Source organism: Colias eurytheme, chromosome 28, assembly GCF_061535395.1.
Source record: "Colias eurytheme isolate Ceu_HAF_F1 chromosome 28, ilColEury1 Martin Lab GWU primary, whole genome shotgun sequence".
In the NCBI taxonomy this organism is placed as follows: Eukaryota; Metazoa; Arthropoda; class Insecta; order Lepidoptera; family Pieridae; genus Colias; species Colias eurytheme.
In genome coordinates this window covers 4,440,068-4,459,702 of record NC_143007.1, presented here as the reverse complement: position 1 = coordinate 4,459,702, position 19,635 = coordinate 4,440,068, and the positions used below count along the sequence as shown (strand labels likewise).

The following is a 19,635-nucleotide window of genomic DNA, read 5'->3' as shown; positions in this document are numbered from 1 at the left end:
AACCGACCAGTAGTTTTTTAATAGTGTTTCAACTTTCAAGGTTATAAGTATTGTATAAAGCGGGCGGAAAGCTAAAATAAAATACACATTTCAAAAAAGCACTTTATTATCAATCTACTTCATTTTAATCATGTGTGCGAGCGACCAGTCATGTTTGAGCTCCACCGGCTCATGTATTGTCACTCCAGCGGAGGTCACCACTCCGAGTTGATAGCGAGGGAACGAACGAGCATCCCGGTAGAATAGAACTTCCATACATTTGCGGACGAGTGCTCTGAAATTTGTTTTATAATATACTGTTACTACACAGTATAAAGCAAAGTCACTTTCTCTGCCCTGAATCCCTTTTTACGCATCTTTAAGAATACGCAACGAATTTTGATGCGGTTTTTTAATAGATAGTGATTCAAGAGGAAAGTTTTAGTATATAATTTATTAGGTTTTAGACAAAGCGGGCGAAGCCGCGGGCGGTAAGCTAGTTGTAGAAGAAGAAGATAAATATTGGTGGTTTACAAAACTGAATGATTATGTTTTAATATGCTAAAATTCAGAGAAGAATATGAACAATGATGATAATATTACATATATGCATTTTAATGTAAAGTAATATAAGTAAAATAGCATTTTAACCGACTTTAACCCTATTTATCTGTCTTGTAACTCAAACAATACTAAAAATAATAAACAAGGCCGAAATACAATACACAATTCTAACACATATTCGTGTTATTAGAATACAACTTATATACACTTACACAGCAGCCTCTTCATCTAAAACTCCCTTTTCCGTAGCGTCTCTTATGAGTGGTGTTGCCATGTACGCTCCTAAACCGGTAGCGATGGCTGCATCTTCATATGCTGTTCCCAATTTGTCGACAGCACCGAGGAATGGTTCTCCATCCTGGAATAATATTATGATGAAAAGGTGGATAAGGGTTGACGGAAAGTTGGTTTAAATATAAATAATTCGTTTGTAATTTTAAATGTTTGTTTCTCATTTGAAATGTTCCTAACTTGGCTAATACAAGGTGTCTATATCCATACTAATATTATAAATGCGAAAGTAACTCTGTCTGTCTGTCTGTTACTCAATCACGCCTAAACTACTGAACCAGTTTGCATGAAATTTGGTATAGAGATATTTTGATACCCGAGAAAGGACATAGGATAGGTTTTATCCCGGAAATCCTACGGGAACGGGATTTTCTTTAAAAACGCGGGCGAAGCCGCGGGCGGAAAGCCCGCGGCTTCGCCCGCGTTTTTAATAGTATATATAATAGTAAATGTCATCAGTTATAATTCCATACTTTGGAAATGATTTCATTTATTTATTGAAACTTACATTTTTTAAGAGTTTCAGAATTCCTGTTTACTTGGTAGGTAAACAAGGGAACTACAGAATTATTTTTCATACAGATTGAGTATTAATTATTTATAACTATTACTATTACCCAGGGAAATATTTTTAACCAACTTGCAAAAAAGGATATTTTTGTTGAGTTTATCAACTCTTCAAGATTTTCGCATATAACCTAAATATAAGTTGTGAATAATGTATGTACCTGAATACCAGCAACAACATAGTTATTCCACAAGGGGTCCATCTTGCTTCTCTTATTGTACAGCACTCTCGTGAGCCAGCAGTGGAGCGAACGAGGTTTCAAGTGTAGACCATCACCGATACACTGTTCGTCAATACTGTGAAGAAATGTTTCAGTTTTCAATTAAGAGGCTAGGCAAGACATTAAATGAAGATTGAGTTATTTGGCTACAACTTATCTTGAAGAGAATAATATATTGGCAAATATGTTGATAGGTTATGATTAGTTGTAAACATAATGGATGCAAGATAATTTAATTAAGTTATTTAATACTAGCTTTCCGCCTGCGGCTTCGCCCGCGTTTTCAAAGAAAAACCCGCATAGTTCCCGTTCCCGTGGGATTTCCGGGATAAAACCTAGCCTATGATACTCGTGGATAAAGTAGCTTTCGAATGGTGAAAGAATTTTTAAAATCGGTCCAGTAGTTTATGAGCCTATTCATTACAATCAAACAAACAAACAAAGTTTTCCTCTTTATAATATTAGTGTAGAAAATAGGTGAGTCTATTTACGTCTTTAAAAAAGTTTTTGTTTTCCTTCTACCATTGCCATGTATTGTTAAATATATTTATCTAAGGGACATAATTACGAACAGGTATTAAGGCTATTTAAGAGTTAATTAAATAAAATTATTTCAAAATACCAAATGTTACAATGAACTTACACAAGTAACATAGAAATTATAATTATCAAATCATAACTATAACATTCAGACTAGTAAAACCTTTGCAATTTGCTAAAAACTTACATTTTCTGATCAATAATATCCTTCAAGTACTGGAAGTCAGCGTAATCACCGCCGGAACCCAGCATGATCAGATCGTTCACTTTCATCACTCGGGGACAATCTCGGAACCTAGCTAGGGAGCCGTAAGAGCCGAGTGTGTCTGCGGCTATCACACAGCCCTTGTCGAACTTGATCGCTACCACTGATGTAGTGGTTGTGATGGGGCTGGCTGAACTGTAATTTGGTGATGTTTTGAAGTTACAGTTTTTAGGTTAGGTGTGCTGTTTCCTTGTATTGTTATTAATAAGTGGAGGATGAAATATAATAATGTAGCATAGTACTAAAGGGGTTAATAAAGCACAAAATATTAAAATATAGGTAATACCAGACCAGTCAAATGCTATTATTTACTTATGTTTAAAATATAACTTCTGTTTATTTGTTTGTTTACAAAAGGAGAGACCATACTTCTATAATATGATTTGAATGTTTATAGAAAATGATGATTATATAGATAGGAATGTTTCAGGTTAGTAGGTGTGTGTTAAATCCTTAGTGTTCGGTTAATATTCAAGAAGATTTGGAATTATTAGAATCCTTTGTAAAAGTTACAAAGCCTTCAACCTTCTTGCTTCATTATAATCCAATGATCTCCATTTACATAAGTCACAACTTGTTTAAAATACTGGAATCAAACTAAAGATAATTATAGATAATTTTATAAAATACTTACTGAGCTCTGAAATCTTGTAAAGGACGTGTAGCTAAATTTGATGAATTTGCCGGAAAGTTATAAAAAGATCCTGGTGACGGGCCGTTATGCCACAAAGGTGCAGGGGACATCATATCTCCCATGAATGCCATTTTCTTTCTTTTAATTTACTTCTATACTAAATATTCTATAGAATTCAAAACACCAACAATATTTTTCGGGTGCAGGCAGAATGACAAGCGAATAACCAAAATGACAAACACTTTTTCAAAACGTTTCGTTTCGCGTTTAGTTTTAGTTGAACATAAAATTATTTTATCTTTTGTTTTTTAATCAAAGTTTCACGCTTAATCGTAAACCGTGAAAACATATTTTCATGAGTTGCTCCCTATACGCATTAAATAGTCAACTATCCAATAAAATATTAACACACCATTCTAGTAATCTTAACATCTGAATATGGATTTTGCGAAAAACGAAACGTTCTAGTTACGTTCAAAAATCTATATAAACTTTTTATATTGATTGATGTTAAAGAAAAAATTAAATACAAATTATTAAATTAATCATTTCAATTTTGTTTTAATTTGTTCTTAAATTCACTGTAAATATTGTATTTACAAAATTAGTCTGTCATTGTCAATAGCTGACAGTTAGGTTTCTGAACGAAAATAAAAGCAATCCAAAGACGAAACTTCAACTTGACGTTCTTTTAGATTCCTCTTTTTAAATTGACACAACAAAATGTCTAAGAGAGGTTCGTGAATTCTTAAAAAATCCGATTAAATCTTAGTGAAATTATCAAATAATGCGCAATCAACACTCAAAAATGATTGTTAATACTGTATTAAATGTGATTGCATGTTTATTTCACGTTCCGGTCGTATTTTGTATTTCATGTGATATGTTTTTGTGCGAGGTGTAAATGGTGTATTTTTCTTTTTAAGGACGTGGAGGTTCCGCGGGAGCAAAGTTCCGCATCTCACTGGGTCTCCCAGTGGGAGCAGTAATTAACTGCGCCGACAACACAGGTATTTTCAATATTTTGTTTTCTTTATAACCTAAAATTGTCATGTATGGACTCGGGACTGGACAAACTAATGATGATCACAATCGAAAACACTATAGTGTTTTGATTAATAATGATGTTTTCCTTGGCTGTGTCTGAAGTTTTCTAGTCCTAATTTGCATTGACTTAAATAATTTTGATTTTCAAAACTCATGGAAACACTGCGACTCGTGATGGAAATGTGACTAATGTGGTGTGATTTATCATTACTTGTAGGTTATAATTAATGTGTCTGGAATAAGCTAACCATATCGATTGATAAAGCAATATGAAGAGCCTACTGGACAAATTTTTGGTCAATTTCAAACAATGAAAGTTCTTAAATCAACAAACAAACATACTACTACTAATGTTTAGTGCAACTTTTTCAATAATATTCAATAACTAACATATACACCTCTTAGCAGTAAATTTTATTCCTATTAATTATATAAATAAACTAGCTTACCGCCCGCGGCTTCGCCCACTTTGTCTAAAACCTAATAAATTATATACTTAAACCCTCCTCTTGAATCGCTCTATCTATTAAAAAAAACCGCATCAAAATCTGTTGCGTAGTTTTAAAGATTTAAGCATACAAAGGGAAATAGGGACAGAGAAAGTGACTTTGTTTTATACTATGTAGTGATGTAAAAACTTAGTATTTATTACAAAATTATTTAAAACTTTCAGGAGCCAAGAACCTGTATGTGATTGCCGTGCAAGGTATCAAGGGTCGTCTCAACAGATTGCCAGCCGCTGGATCTGGGGACATGATTGTAGCTACCGTCAAGAAGGGTAAACCGGAACTCAGGAAAAAGGTGATTATTTCTCTTTACTACACAAATCAATCATTTATTGATTCATCAATTAAGAATAGGAACGTCATTGATTGTTATGTGACTATTTTGTGTGAAATGTCATTTGAAAAATAGTATTTACTTCAAAATTCTTGACGTTTGATATTTTATTTTGCCTGCATCAAATTTAAGTATTACCCTGAATTTTCACATAAGTATCAAGGGCACAAAATCCATCCTATTCATAGCTGTATTACTTACAAATCTTGTAATTTTATGCATGTTTGTCTCAATATTTATCAATTTTAATGAAAAAATTAGTTTTTGTTCAAAATCTCAGTTTTTAGATCAGATATAAAGTAGAATGAATCAAGATTAATACTGACAGTATGTTTTTTACTAAAAATTCAAAGCATTGAAATGTAAATGCAATCTGATAGTGTCTAAAATAAAACAAAGAATATTCATGTTAAAATCGCAATGATGATACACCAATGGTTTCGCTAAATTTCCAACAGAGCTGTTATAAACAGTATGTTGATATCACCTTGGCTGACTGAGCGATTTTATCAAAGATTTATTTATTTAAATTAAATACACAACAGATCACAATCTTGTAAGGCCTATTTATTATAACATTTGATGATCTGTGAAGGTACAGTATTTGATATTTTAGTAAATAAGTATATAATAATGATTTCCTTTGTAAGAAATGTAACTATTATAATTATTCAACTATAAAAAGTGATAAGGCAACTTTTTAGCTCAATAAATTGTCTATTTTTCTATATTTTTATTACATAAAAAAATGTCCGTAAATATTCCAGGTAATGCCAGCAGTAGTGATCAGGCAGCGGAAGCCGTTCCGCAGGAGGGACGGGGTGTTCATATACTTTGAGGACAATGCGGGGGTGATAGTGAACAACAAGGGCGAGATGAAGGGTTCGGCCATTACTGGCCCAGTGGCCAAGGAATGTGCAGACTTGTGGCCCCGTATCGCGTCCAACGCTAGCTCTATTGCTTGAATATACGTTAAGATCTATAAGCTGTTTTATTTTCTGCCTTTATTGTATACAAAAATATGTGTTCTTACGAAAATATATTTAAAAATAGACAATTTTTTGCCTTCACTAAGATTCACGTGTTGTAGAGATCAAAATAGTCGCAAATATAATATTAAATTGTCTATGGTCAGTAACAAGTATAGTCTATGGTCGATAATAACTTTTGAGCTGGTTCATAAACTATACAATGCGGGTGATAGTGAACAACAAGGGCGAGATGAAGGGTTCGGCCATTACTGGCCCAGTGGCCAAGGAGTGCGCAGACTTGTGGCCCCGTATCGCGTCCAACGCTAGTTCTATTGCTTGAATATACGTTAAGATCTACCAAGTGTTTTATTTTCTACCTTTATTGTACATACTTAGAATTAGACAATTAAGGCTAAGGACTCACGAAGCGTTTTACACCCGCGCCCGCCGCGGTTGCGGGCCCGCAGCCTTTGTAGAATACAGATATTTATGTAAAAAATTAAAGCACATTTCACGACGCGTTTTACGCCCGCGGCGTGTGCGATTGTTTGCGGGTCCAGCTGCACCGGCGGTCATCTACTACCGGCGGGCGCGGTTCGCGGTCCCGCAGCCGCGGCGGGTCCATGGCGGTCTGGAGCTCAACTGATCGTTTAACCGCCCGTCTTGCAACCGCTCGTCTTGTGATAATCAAACGCCAAGTTTGCGAGCGATAATCGCAACCGCGACGGCTGTGTAACCGCAAAAAACTCCGGTCTCGTGAGTTTTGAAAATAAAACTCTATTCCGCAACCGCGGCGGGCGCGGGTGTAAAACGCTTCGTGAGTCCTTAGCCTAAAGTCATCCCCACACTGATTCACTGTGTTGTAGAGATGTAAATATAGTATTATGATCTAGCTAAGATGAAAACAGAAACATGCAGTCTATGGTCCGGAATAACTTTGAACTGTTATTTAATATTAGTGTTCATATCCCTACTATAATATAATATTATAAATGCGAAAGTAACTCTTGTCTGTCTGTTACGCTTTCCCGCTTAAACCTCTCAACCGATTTTGATGAAATTTGGCACAGACAATCTAGAAACGCTAAAAAACAACAAGGGCGAAATGAAGGGCTCGGCCATCACCAATTTATCAAATTACAAAAGTTTGTGTGCGGATATTGGTGCAGATTACATGATGAGCAACGATCAACGAACTTTTCCGGGTAAATGCACTTTCAGTGAGCAATACGCCATCGCGTCGATAATGTGCAAGAACGTTACATTAGGTACATAGAAATGCTACACGTATTCAGGAATCTTGCGGTCAAAAACTACTACCACCTAGGTACTGATAAAAAGGAAAATTATTAGGAAATAGGCTACCTACTTCTATTTCTTTCAACCTTATCCGCATACAAATCATCCAATTGCAATGGTATCTCATGAATCGTGAACTCAGTTAGCTGGTTGAAATTTTCAGAGATAAAAATATAAACAACAAATAATACAAAATTAAGGACGCTGTCACAAATCTGCGTTACTCAAATTTAGGTATCTAACGACGTAACTTTGTTCGCGGCAATATCACGCTCACGTAAACATAGCGCATTCCATTTTATAGACCATCTTCATACTTGATATTATTTTTAATTTTTGATATTATGTATTTTTATTGAAATTGATTCCAGAAGATTACTAGGAACTTTAAAAATTCATTTTGTTACTTTTATTAGTAGGTACGATCCTAATAAGTATGTTAGTATATTCAAACAACTTAAAAAAGTGTGACTATTTTACATCATTATTTCATTGAATAATAATCTATGAATTGTATACAATATCAAAGCTTTTTAAGAAATGTAGAATTATTATCATACATATGATGTTACCGGCACTGTATTAAATCCGGCATTGTATACAATTCTTAGTAAATGTATGGTAAATGTATGTTATTCCGAAAAATAGTCGGAATGAAATAAATTATAGGTATTCGTCACATAACACATTACCTAGGATACTCTTAAATCTGAACTTTTCCTACGTAGCAAACACATTTGCAAGTGTGGGTAGTTTTTGGGGTAGCTATTAACCAATATGAGGTCAAAACTAAAATCCAAGATGGCGCCGACGAAAATTTTACATCTTTTCGTCATGGGTGTCATTTTCAAGGTTTTGGAGTAGCTCTTAACAAATATGAGGTCAAAACTAAAATCCAAGATGGCGCCGACGAAAATTTTACATCTTTTCGTCATGGGTGTCATTTTCATGGTTTTTGGGGTAGCTATTAACTAATATGAGGTCAAAACTAAAATCCAAGATGGCGCCGACGAAAATTTGACTTTTTTTCGTGATGGGTGTCATTTTCATGGTTTTTGGGGTAGCTATTAACGAATATGAGGTTAAAACCAAAATCCAAGATGGCGCCGACGAAAATTTGACTTTTATCGTGATGGGTGTCATTTTCATGGTTTTTGGGGTAGCTATTAACGAATATGAGGTTAAAACCAAAATCCAAGATGGCGCCGACGAAAATTTGACATCTTTTCGTCATAGGTGTAATTTTCTTAATAATAAAGAAGTAAACTAAAATAAAATAACAGATTTTCGTCGGCGCCACCTTGGATTTTATTTTTGACCTCATATTGGTTAATAGCTACCCCAAAAACCATGAAAATGACACCCATGACGAAAAGATGTAAAATTTTCGTCGGCGCCATCTTGGATTTTATTTTTGACCTCATATTGGTTAATAGCTACCCCAAAAACCATGAAAATGACACCCATGACGAAAAGATGTAAAATTTTCGTCGGCGCCATCTTGGATTTTATTTTTGACCTCATATTGGTTAAAAGCTACCCCAAAAACCATGAAAATGACACCCATGACGAAAAGATGTAAAATTTTCGTCGGCGCCATCTTGGATTTTATTTTTGACCTCATATTGGTTAATAGCTACCCCAAAAACCATGAAAATGACACCCATGACGAAAAGATGTAAAATTTTCGTCGGCGCCATCTTGGATTTTATTTTTGACCTCATATTGGTTAATAGCTACCCCAAAAACCATGAAAATGACACCCATGACGAAAAGATGTAAAATTTTCGTCGGCGCCATCTTGGATTTTATTTTTGACCTCATATTGGTTAATAGCTACCCCAAAAACCATGAAAATGACACCCATGACGAAAAGATGTAAAATTTTCGTCGACGCCATCTTGGATTTTAGTTTTGACCTCATATTAGTCAATAGCTACCCCAAAAACCATGAAAATGACACCCATGACGAAAAGATGTAAAATTTTCGTCGGCGCCATCTTGGATTTTAGTTTTGACCTCATATTAGTTAATAGCTACCCCAAAAACCATGAAAATGACACCCATGATGAAAAGATGTAAAATTTTCGTCGGCGCCATCTTGGATTTTATTTTTGACCTCATATTGGTTAATAGCTACCCCAAAAACCATGAAAATGACACCCATGACGAAAAGATGGCAAATTTTCGTCGGCGCCATTTTGGATTTAAGTTTTGTCAAATTGCTTTACCCCACCAATCCGTTCAACAACCCATAAAAAAAGAGGATCTCAGTCAACATAATTTTTAAAACATAATTTTAAATTACAAATAACTGGAATATGAAACTTATACAGTTTACTCTTATAAAGTATCAAATATTTCAAATCACGAAAACGACAGTATACGCACAATAATCTTTTTCTAATTCGTTTTTATTTTTGGGACGAGGAGCGATACACCCGTCCTTCCAAGAGCGCTTCTGAGCGCGGTCTGACGACCCGCGAGAGCAAAATGTATGAAGAAATCGACAAGTATTTTTAATTTAGCTTATAATTGAAATAAAATTTTGATTTAGATACAAAAAAATTATCACAATCTATAAAGGACTATATATCCCTCAATAATTTATAGGTAAGAAGATAGATTAGGCTTTTAATTTTCTTAAAAGTGTACCGGTTTAGACCCCATTTTTTTGCATTTTATGCGATCATTGTGCTGGGAAAATCGTATTTCAGTGACAATTTTGTATGACGTCGTACAATTTTTATAAGATGATCGTATAACTGAATATATTATCTTTAAATTAAGATATTACTTTGTTCTCACGTGTAAGTGCTTTGAGTTAAAATTGTACCGTAAAATAGCGGTTTTTGTTAAAAAACTGTTATAGCACCCTTAAGGTTAACCTTTTGACCGCCAGAGCAAAAACGCATCGCCGTGCCCTCCACGCCAAGCTTAGATTATACACCTATAGATGTAACCATGGCGTGGCCGCACTTGAAACAGAAATAGAATTTTGTGGTGTTGCCTAATAAGTTGGCAATTCCCACATATTAGGTAAAAAATATTATGAATCTTACTTGATCGCGAACAGACTTTATAAATACCTGTAAGTACTTCGCAAACTAAAAATTCTGAATTTGCATATTTTAAATGCTAGCTTCAATAATGTAACTCTTATGTCGTAGTCGTACGAAATACTTTAATAAAACCTCCGTAAGGTAGGTAAGGAGAATTGTATGGACATCATTGACACACGACACGTTCAATGATGAAATAAAACCAGTCTATAACATAAACATGTTTATTATTTATTACTATATACATAATGAAATAAGTACAGCTTGGCAAAAAAGAGTAGAAAACCGGAAGTCACTACTGTCCTCTCGTTACCAACACTTTGAATGATTTAATTGTACTCGTTTATTTTTATACAGTAATGAATCATCATCAAAATGAATGGAACAAATTTTTGAATATTTTGTTGGCAGCCAATTTTCTCGTCCAGTGGCATCCAGCTATTTCTTTTTATCAATATTGGATGGAAACCTGAAAAAAGAAGATTTTATTCGCATGTTACGAAAGTTTATCTTTATTGAGTAATAAGTTAAATAAACTACAATAAAGCCCTTAAATCAATGTAACTAAAATTAAAGTTTACGTACAGAAGAATTAATTTCCTCTCAATAAAAATATTATACTACTAGCTTTTACCCGCGACTACATCCGCGTGTTAATCCAGGTAATAAACTACTCATGTGCAAAATATCATTGAAATCCATCCAGACGTTATTGCGTGATTGAGTAACAAACAAACATCCAAACCCTCGAATTTATAATATAAGAAGGATGAGTAACTACCTACCATGATAAGCAAACCCAACAATCATAATCTTTAATTATAATTTATAATCATAATCTTTATTTTCTCTTCACAAAACAAGACCTCGAATCGTATGTATGTACTGACAATAAAGAAATATGATTTATTTGGGTAAATTAAAGTAGCCATTATGGCAACCCTGAACCGTTCATCGTTAATCGTTATTTTATTTTAAGATAGTGAAAACACGTATCACAACTCAATATTCTTGGCATCACATCACTGAATTCATCACAAAACATCATAATCGATGATCATCTGGCGTTGTAATAACGAAAGAAATGATAATTTCGCCTACTTACGTGTGAAATGTTATTCCTTCAATTTTTCGCTCACTCCGGCTTTTACAACCCAAAACACTGCAACCCACCATCGCACGTACACTAAATATTCTGTATTATCCAATTTTTATACGCAATAAACACTGTAAATTCACACAATCACAGAAAAATCCAAAAGACGCCAAGTTTGTTTGTCACAATCTGTTCTTGCCAAACAATAAAACCGGCCATGTCGACAAAGACAAAAACTATATATTCTGTCCTGTTTCTTTGCATGGGTTTGACAATTAACGATCTCGCTCTTTCAAGGAAGGTCATTTTAGTGGTTACATCTATAGGTGTATAATCTAAAGCGTCTTATTCACGGTCAATCCCCGACGTACGTCGGCTCAAGGCCGCGGTGCTGGATGTATCCTACTGACGATCGTGCGCGCATCAAGCATGGCTAGGGTTGCCAACTTTTATTTGAAGAAATAGAGTATATCTGATTTTAAAGGAGGTAAATAAAGAGTAAATAAATATTTTTAAAAATGTATTTTTTTGTACTTTTTGCAGTAACTAAGAATTTTTCATTATTTTTAAATGAATTATATGAATCCAAACATTTCAAATCTAAATTTATATATTTCAAGAGCTCATTTTTAATTAATTTTTAATGAAACTCGGTTTCTCTCTTCCCGCCACTTCACATTCATGACCGAAAAGACTCTTTCAGTAAATGCTATAGTGGCGGGAACAGAGAGTATATAGCTAATCATTTTTTTTAAACAAACAAATTCGTCAAGATATTTTTTTTAAATAAATTGCCATTTTTCTGCAGTGGACTTTTGCATAAAATCTGTGTTATTCAACAATTCGCCTTGGAGTTCTTTTAAAATAATAACTTCTGAATATAAACTGTCCATGTGTACAAGGTTGATCCAAAAGTAATGATAATTGGGATTTCCTGTGTACATAAAAATCAAAAATAACCGTTTCTTGCTTGCTCATGTACTCACTAAGTTATCACAAAAAAATCATATCAATAGGCCACGTTTCCAAGTATTTACATTAATTTCTGTTGGCAACACTAATCTGCTGTACGTCCGCGCTATTCACTGTCCATCTGCACGACGTTCGCGGTGGTGGGGGTGCTTGCTGGATGAAAAGTTGGTCGTGCACATCCAGCAAGATAATAATAATAATTATTGACGTACGTCAACGCTATTCACTGTCGTTTTGCGTCGTGCATCGTGTATGACCTTGGCGGGACGTACGTCAAGATGGACCGTAAATAAGACGCTTAAGACGCCAAGCCACAAATTCAATGAGATAACCTTGAAAATAGTAGGGATTCCAAAATGTTATCGATAAACATAATAATTCACGTCTGAATATTTGAATAAACAGCTTATAACACAAAAATAATATTTATTTAACCTCATCTCCTACTGTAAAAACTTAAGACCACATTAAATAGCAACTATCAACAAAAAAAACAACCTTTTGAGATACAAAAATACATATAAAATTGCAGCAAGTTACAGCACTATTCTCTATCAGTTACGCCCCATTGGCATGTATACATGCCAATGGCGCGGGCAACCATCCTTTTTTTTATAATCTCTCGCTTCTGATTAGGGATGTGTAGCTGTATATTATTATAACTTATCGAGTTTATTTATTAAGTTTATATGAACTATAGGTATTATTGTGGAGTGTTTATTTGTAAATATCAAAACAACTATTACCTTTAAATAAAGGGAATTGCATTATGAGCTATTACGCACTGTCGACCAGTCGCCAGGACTTACTCCTGGACGACAGTGCGCAAGCCCCTATTTAAACTATAGTAAGTCACAGTCGCCGGCGACTTGTCGACAGTGCGTAATAGCTCTAAAACTACATATTTATTTTCCAATCATTTAGTTTAATACTTGAGTTATTACAAATACTAATTATATGTAGGTTACCATATTTTGATATGACATGCGACAATTTGTATCATAAGAATATTCTTAGTCCGGGATACATCGCCCATTTTTGCAAGTGATTACTATCAAGCTAATTTTTCGTGAGTAGCTTTATTTTGATGAGATGCCCAATAATTTCATGTACGAAACTCTCGATTGTGGTAGCTTACAGAGGTAACAAGGATAAAAATTTTTGATTTGACGGTTCTCAAATATTTATTACGCAATTTGTAGGACAATATGTCTGTTGAATTATATAAGTATTAAATAAGTGAAAATAAAAAAATCAGCTAGTTAGTAATCATTTATGATGACTTCGTTATCGATACACATTGGAAAGGGGGACTCTATGATCAAACCATAGATTTTGTAGGACAAATATTTTTTCGAATAATTTAGATAATTATTATCTTGAGATTGAACAAAAAAAAACATTCAGTTAGTAATTAATATTTGAGAACCATCAAATCAAAATATTTTATCCTTGTTTCCTCTGGTAGCTACCACAATCGAGAGTTTTGTACATGAAATTATTGGGCATCTCATCAAAATAAAGCTACTCACGAAAAATTAGCTTGATAGTAATCACTTGCAAAAATGGGCGATGTATCCCGGACTATCTAATTAAGGCACTCACACTCTCGGCAATACTCGATAAAATATTTTTACAACTTTCCGCACTTAACAACACGGCACGCGCTTACGACGTCACCAGTCCGACATCTATTCATGTCAATGGCGCAGAAGGGATTGCATATCGATACTGTGCTAGGGATGCGCATGATTGGCGAAAAGGAAAATATTCAAATCAACAATATCCACAATATAGACAATATGGTATTATACCAAAGAATGTAGTATTTACCTTTTTTCTCAGTGACTAAGCTTATATATTTTTTTTGTAGTTATTACAAAAATTAAGCGAATTAGAGTAATTTCGCTGAAATTTTAATGAAGTTACTTGAATATTACACTACATCACTAGTAGGCACGTATACATGTCATTGGCGCGAGAGAACATGCTTTTTTAGCCATTAATTAAGTTATTTTTTGTCATCAAATATTTGAATAACTACTTGGCAATTTTGTTTACTGTGTACAATTATGTAATAACTGGGGATTCAGTTCATAAACTGTATAAATAAAACACGTAAAAGTAAAGGTTTAATATGTTTATTTTGTATTTATCTATGATCTGTTTCTTGGCATGTATAGGTGTCGTTGGCGCACAGGGCACGATTGCGCATGACATCTATAGATGTCATTGGCGTTCAAAAGGTTAAGCAATAGTTGGCGCAGTTATAAATTGGATGGGTGAGCATTTTTTTTCAAAACGTACGGACCACATAATATACTGCAGAGTGCGGCTGGCGTTTTGTTTAATTTTATATCAGTACCACCAGATTTCAAGCGAGTAGCGTGTTGTTGCTTTGATTTGTTCGCGCTCTGCAAGTCGAGACTGAATAAAATCCGAATTCGGTTTAAACGCTGCGCGGTGCGTGCACAACCAATAGTATATATTGTGCTATTACAGAGGACACAAAAAAATCGAGCGATTACAAACCGCAACAAAATGTAGCAAGATACGATTTTAAAATCAGTCACTGAAAAAGGCGCAAATAGGTGCGCTTGCATACTTAGCTACCTGTGCTTATGTACTAAAATTTAGTAACTAAATTATTTGGCGGGTACAGAACTACGATGTGTCGCGTGTCTGACTCGAAGTTGCTGATTTTATTCATTCACATTAGACTATTTCTCATACCATAAAAATTATAAGGTTTAAAGAAAAACACATAGACGGTCAAAATTTTTATTTAAATATAAAACACATACTCTTGGAATATAAATATACTGTTACACTAGAACTATCGTCGCTTCTTGTGCCCCTTTGTCGGGCCTTTAACGAAGCACCAGTCCACTGAAATTGATTGTCCCAAGATGTCAGCCCCGTCTAGGGCTTCGCGTGCACTCTGAAAAAATTAATAGGTTAATTTTTATCCATACTATAATATTATAAATGCGAAAGTAACTCTGTCTGTCTGTCTGTTACTCAATCACGCCTAAACTACTGAACCAATTTTCATGAAATTTGGTATGGAGATATTTTGATACCCGAGAAAGGACATAGGCTACTTTTTATCCCGGGAAAATGACGCAATCCCGGAAATCCCACGGGAACGGGAACTATGCGGGTTTTTCTTTGAATGCGCGGGTGAAGCCGCGGGCGGAAACCTAGTAGCTTAATAAATTAATTGATTACCCATTGAAATTAGACGTTTATAAAAAGAAGGCTACATCATTCTATAGTCTTCTACAGACACAAAAATCATACCCTAAAATGCTCCGTCGCGACGTAAATCCTATTCTACTAATATTATAAATACGAAAGTTTGTGAGAATGGATGTATGTTTCTTACTTTTTCACGCAAATACTACTGACCGATTACAATGAAATTTAGCACACATATAGAGGGTAACTTGAATTAGAACATAGAATAGGTTTTATCCCGGAAATCCCACGGGAACGAAACTATGTGGGTTTTTCTTTAAACTAGGGCAGAAAGCTAGTTAGAAATATTTTTTTAAATATCTTATACTTACAGCTGCTTGTTTGTATGTTTCATATTCAACTAGCGCATATCCTTTTAGGAAACCGGTACGACGATCCAGATTTAAGTGTATGTTTTTGATCTCTCCAAATTCTGAGAATTGATTCTGTCAACAAAAAAGTGCTTGTGTTAAAATATTATAAGTTATAACTATCAAACTAAACAATGTTTACCAAGTATGTTTAGAATGCAGGTGGAACATTCTACTACAATTTGAACCTTACAACCCATGAAGAAAATTCTTACATTGACCTAATATAAACTATCTGTCTCAAGAACAATGCTTCCTTTTTACAAGGGGCAGATCTCATTGCTACTGTGTATACAAGACACATTATATTAAAGCGCGTCACACACGGTGAAGATACTATAATATTTTACGTTAAGATTCTCTAATTTTGTATCAGACCCAAAATTTTGTGTCAGTGTTTCGGGAATCGGGTCATTTGTAACAGGGGTCTTAGTACGCAATGACAAAAAGAAAAATGGTGGTCAGAACGCTGATACCGGATACCCTAAGATACTGTAATATTTTATATTTAGAGAATCTTAACATAAAATATTATAGTATCTTCGCCATGTGTGACGCGCTTTATGAGGGAATATATTTGTAAATATGAGTGTACTAAAATAAATTATTACCTGAATATCTTCCTCCTGAGCTTCTTCATGTACATTACTGACAAACAAAATCCAGCCTTCCACTGATCTCTGTGGTCCTGGTGTGTTACCGTCGCCTTCTGGGGCTAAACTGTCGTATCTGTGAAAGAAAAAAGTAATACAATGAATATAATAATAATAGTTAAAAAAACTAAAAATCACGCTTTTTATAGAAAACCAAACTAAAAAATAGAAAATTTTATCAAATTAGTGTATTGTCATCGGTCCTCAATAAATCTACAAAGTTTGAACAAAATCTGGCCGTTTAAAGTGGGTCAAAATCGCGCCCAAAGCAGTCGGTTACAAACAAACATACAGGTGAAGCTAATATAAAGCGTGTAAAAAGACAAAATTTTCATATTAAATGGTGGAAATTAGAATAGAATGGAACGGAATGTTGGTATTCTGCAAAATATTACTTGATTACTACATTTTAACACCTAAATTCTTTACAAATCATAAAAGACTACTTCGTTTATTTATATTGAACAAAATAGAGATACATAGTTCAAAAGAATTTTGAATAAGATTAACTCATTAAATTATTGTATTGTTTCATTAGAATAGAAAGATTGAATGAAATCTGCCCATTTCAAGTGGGTTAAAATCCAGTCTAAAAGAGTTGACCTACCACATACTGATACAGCTAAAGCAAATAAAAGTGTGATTAATAACTCAGGCCCCGGAACCACAGACACAATAGAAAATCTATTGTGTCATATAGTATTGTATACAGAAATTAAAAGATAATGTTATTAAAAAAATAGTAAATTCTTTCGTACCTTCCTCTATTACCCCTCTCAGCTTGTCCACCACCTTCAGATCCGAAACCACGACCTTTACGTTTTCGCGCCTTTTCCTTCAGACGAGCGATTCCCTCTAAAAGCACAGATAAAAGTAGGGATGTAACGATACATGATTTTGCCGATACGATACCGATACCGATATTTGTAGTAATGTATCGGCGATACCGATACCGATACCGATATCGAGGGCTTGGTAGAAAAATAAATAGTGAATTATGCATAAAAAGTTACCAACATTTAACAGAGACTCAACTGTTAATCGTATTCTTTTAAATAAAAATGCCAAATCAAAAAACAACAAAACCATTTATTTTAGTATTATTATTTTACAAAGTCAGTTAAACTTTAAGTAATACAATCAGTACCTAATAAAAGTTTACTATTGGTAGAGTTTTTTCAGAAAACAAAGTGCGCACGCGCGGGCGGCCTCCCGCATCGTTCATTGGGCGCAGTTTTTTGAATTGTTCGATATCGGTATCGGTTGTTTTATTATCGGCGATACCGATATATCGGCTTGCCGATTATATCGGCCGATATATCGGTATCGGTATCGTTACATCCCTAGATAGAAGTATTAATTATCTACATAAATCACTGAAATTCATTTTTCATAAACATTTGAAACCAGAACACAATATTAGAAAGCGTAAAATGATTCAGTGTTTGAATTAATGCTATTATTGTTATGTTGTTTTATAGATTTAGTAAAGTTTCACTTTGTGTGATATTGATATACCTATATATTCTGAATTAAATTTTTAAGCTATTGGTTTATTTTTATGCGTACAATTAGGGACGCGGAACCGATTAAACATAACCTATACTGTATTCTGTTTTGTTTAACTTGGTTAATTTATCTATATGTTGTAAGATGTATATTAAAACAATATAATACATAATAAATACACTAAATATAGCGATAAACGATGTAAGATCATGCAAATATACGATAAATAAACTTACGCTCTCCATCTTCGTCAACTTCAAATTCCTCTGAATTTTCAATATCCAACACATCTGCCATTATAGTTAATAAATTTGTTCAATATAATTAACTTAAATATACTAAATTATAACTAATTAATCGTTTTTAACACGTAAACCTTAAACTTTAACAAAATTTTTGTTTTACGAGATCGGAGCGTGTCAAACTGTCAAAGCGCAAACGCCAAACAAACCAAACCAAAATGTTTGTCTTTTAACTATAGATTAAAAATCATAGAGTTCATTAAAAAAATATCATCACATAACGAAATACTACATATTTTAATCTTGTTTTAAATTTAATTTTTTCATGAGGAGCAAGTTATGATGAGAATTATTTGTAGATAATCGAAGAAATTATTTAATATTTTCCAAGAACAATAATATTTATTAATGAAATCCTCTTTATATAAAGAAGGTAAATAAGAAGAATGTTGATCATGACAACAGTGAAATTATTAGCATAACGTCATGTGGTGATTTCGAGGGAATTTTAAAATTAATCAAGTAGAAATAATTTCGGATTTTCGTAACAAAATTAATAATGAGCGTTTACAACATGTGGGATAAAGATATTAAAGAACCCAGATTAAAATCTACATTATCACCTGAATGGATATTTCAATCACCAATTGCAACACCCCGTTCTTCTTCACCTGCAAGTAGAGTGGGAGAAGCAATATTTAATAAATACAATGAATTAATACATTCTAAATCAAATATTACAAATGACGCTAAACAGGCGGAGCCCATAGAAAGGCCATTTGATTTTGACGACGAAGAATTTGCTTTTGGTATAAATCTTCTGAACAAAAATGTAGCTTGTGTTGGAGATAATATTACAAAGTTGATACAAATGGGTAAGTTTAATACCTCATACATTTAGTAATACGACAATGTATTGTGTATTATTGATTTACTAGCGGTCCGCCCCGGCTTCGCCCGTGGTACATATTTATGTTTTCTCTACATAAGAACCATCCTCGTACTTCAAGGAATATAATAAAAAGCTCTCGGGGACTGCCACGGTAAAGCTATTGCATAGCATGTCTACAAGCCACACCTCCGTGCCTGTCGGAGTGGGGAGCGTGAGGTGTTTTCGTTACGGAATTTCTGGATTCGGTCCCCGCGCTCAAGGCCCGCGATAGAAGCTATGCAATAGCTTAAAAAAAGATATAGAAGATAGTTTGTTCTAACAGCAAAGAACAAGCCCTTTCCGTACTTAGAGTATAGATAGTATCTATACAGGGTGTCCCA

The 19,635-nt window shown here is 34.1% G+C and overlaps 3 protein-coding genes and 1 long non-coding RNA gene across 4 annotated transcripts; 1 reads left to right on the top strand and 3 right to left on the bottom strand.

The window, feature by feature from the left end:
* Window positions 1-88: 88 nt before the first annotated feature.
* On the bottom strand, window positions 89-3,291 carry Prosbeta7 (proteasome subunit beta type-4). Its single transcript, XM_090117551.1, has 5 exons — window positions 3,062-3,291; window positions 2,350-2,562; window positions 1,563-1,698; window positions 756-901; window positions 89-274 (listed from the first exon to the last, which is right to left on the bottom strand). The coding sequence occupies exons 1-5, from the start codon at window positions 3,190-3,192 to the stop codon at window positions 115-117; spliced, it is 786 nt and encodes a 261-aa protein (XP_089973677.1). The 5' UTR covers window positions 3,193-3,291; the 3' UTR covers window positions 89-114.
* A 381-nt stretch (window positions 3,292-3,672) lies between these two features.
* On the top strand, window positions 3,673-5,933 carry RpL23 (ribosomal protein L23). The gene is made up of 4 exons (XM_090117623.1): window positions 3,673-3,797; window positions 3,988-4,071; window positions 4,782-4,909; window positions 5,716-5,933. The coding sequence occupies exons 1-4, from the start codon at window positions 3,785-3,787 to the stop codon at window positions 5,911-5,913; spliced, it is 423 nt and encodes a 140-aa protein (XP_089973749.1). The 5' UTR covers window positions 3,673-3,784; the 3' UTR covers window positions 5,914-5,933.
* Window positions 5,934-10,490: 4,557 nt separating this feature from the next.
* LOC149896607 (uncharacterized) lies at window positions 10,491-11,714 on the bottom strand. Its single transcript, XR_016458309.1, has 2 exons — window positions 11,386-11,714; window positions 10,491-10,749 (listed from the first exon to the last, which is right to left on the bottom strand). It is a non-coding gene; the product is annotated as an uncharacterized LOC149896607 (long non-coding RNA).
* Window positions 11,715-15,115: 3,401 nt separating this feature from the next.
* Window positions 15,116-18,564, bottom strand: tsu (40S ribosomal protein S12 homolog tsunagi). Its single transcript, XM_090117586.1, has 5 exons — window positions 18,358-18,564; window positions 17,371-17,467; window positions 16,571-16,688; window positions 15,921-16,034; window positions 15,116-15,289 (listed from the first exon to the last, which is right to left on the bottom strand). Exons 1-5 carry the CDS (start codon window positions 18,416-18,418, stop codon window positions 15,185-15,187), a joined length of 495 nt encoding a protein of 164 aa, XP_089973712.1. The 5' UTR covers window positions 18,419-18,564; the 3' UTR covers window positions 15,116-15,184.
* Window positions 18,565-19,635: the final 1,071 nt, after the last annotated feature.

Bases quoted from the DNA above. Each gene is read 5' to 3' on its own strand.
- Prosbeta7 (XM_090117551.1), bottom strand. From the start codon at position 3,192: ATGGCATTCATGGGAGATATGATGTCCCCTGCACCTTTGTGGCATAAC. The intron at 2,563-3,061 runs GTAAGTATTTTA...ACCAAATTACAG, and splicing joins TTACAAGATTTCAGAGCTCA to TTCAGCCAGCCCCATCACAA. The intron at 275-755 runs GTAAGTGTATAT...AACAAATTTCAG, and splicing joins TTAGATGAAGAGGCTGCTGT to AGCACTCGTCCGCAAATGTA.
- RpL23 (XM_090117623.1), top strand. The intron at 4,072-4,781 runs GTATTTTCAATA...TAAAACTTTCAG, and splicing joins TAACTGCGCCGACAACACAG to GAGCCAAGAACCTGTATGTG. The intron at 4,910-5,715 runs GTGATTATTTCT...TAAATATTCCAG, and splicing joins AACCGGAACTCAGGAAAAAG to GTAATGCCAGCAGTAGTGAT.
- tsu (XM_090117586.1), bottom strand. From the start codon at position 18,418: ATGGCAGATGTGTTGGATATTGAAAATTCAGAGGAATTTGAAGTTGAC. The intron at 16,689-17,370 runs GTACGAAAGAAT...TTTCTTTCACAG, and splicing joins GAGAGGGGTAATAGAGGAAG to ATACGACAGTTTAGCCCCAG. The intron at 15,290-15,920 runs GTAAGTATAAGA...TAATTTTTTCAG, and splicing joins AAACATACAAACAAGCAGCT to AGTGCACGCGAAGCCCTAGA.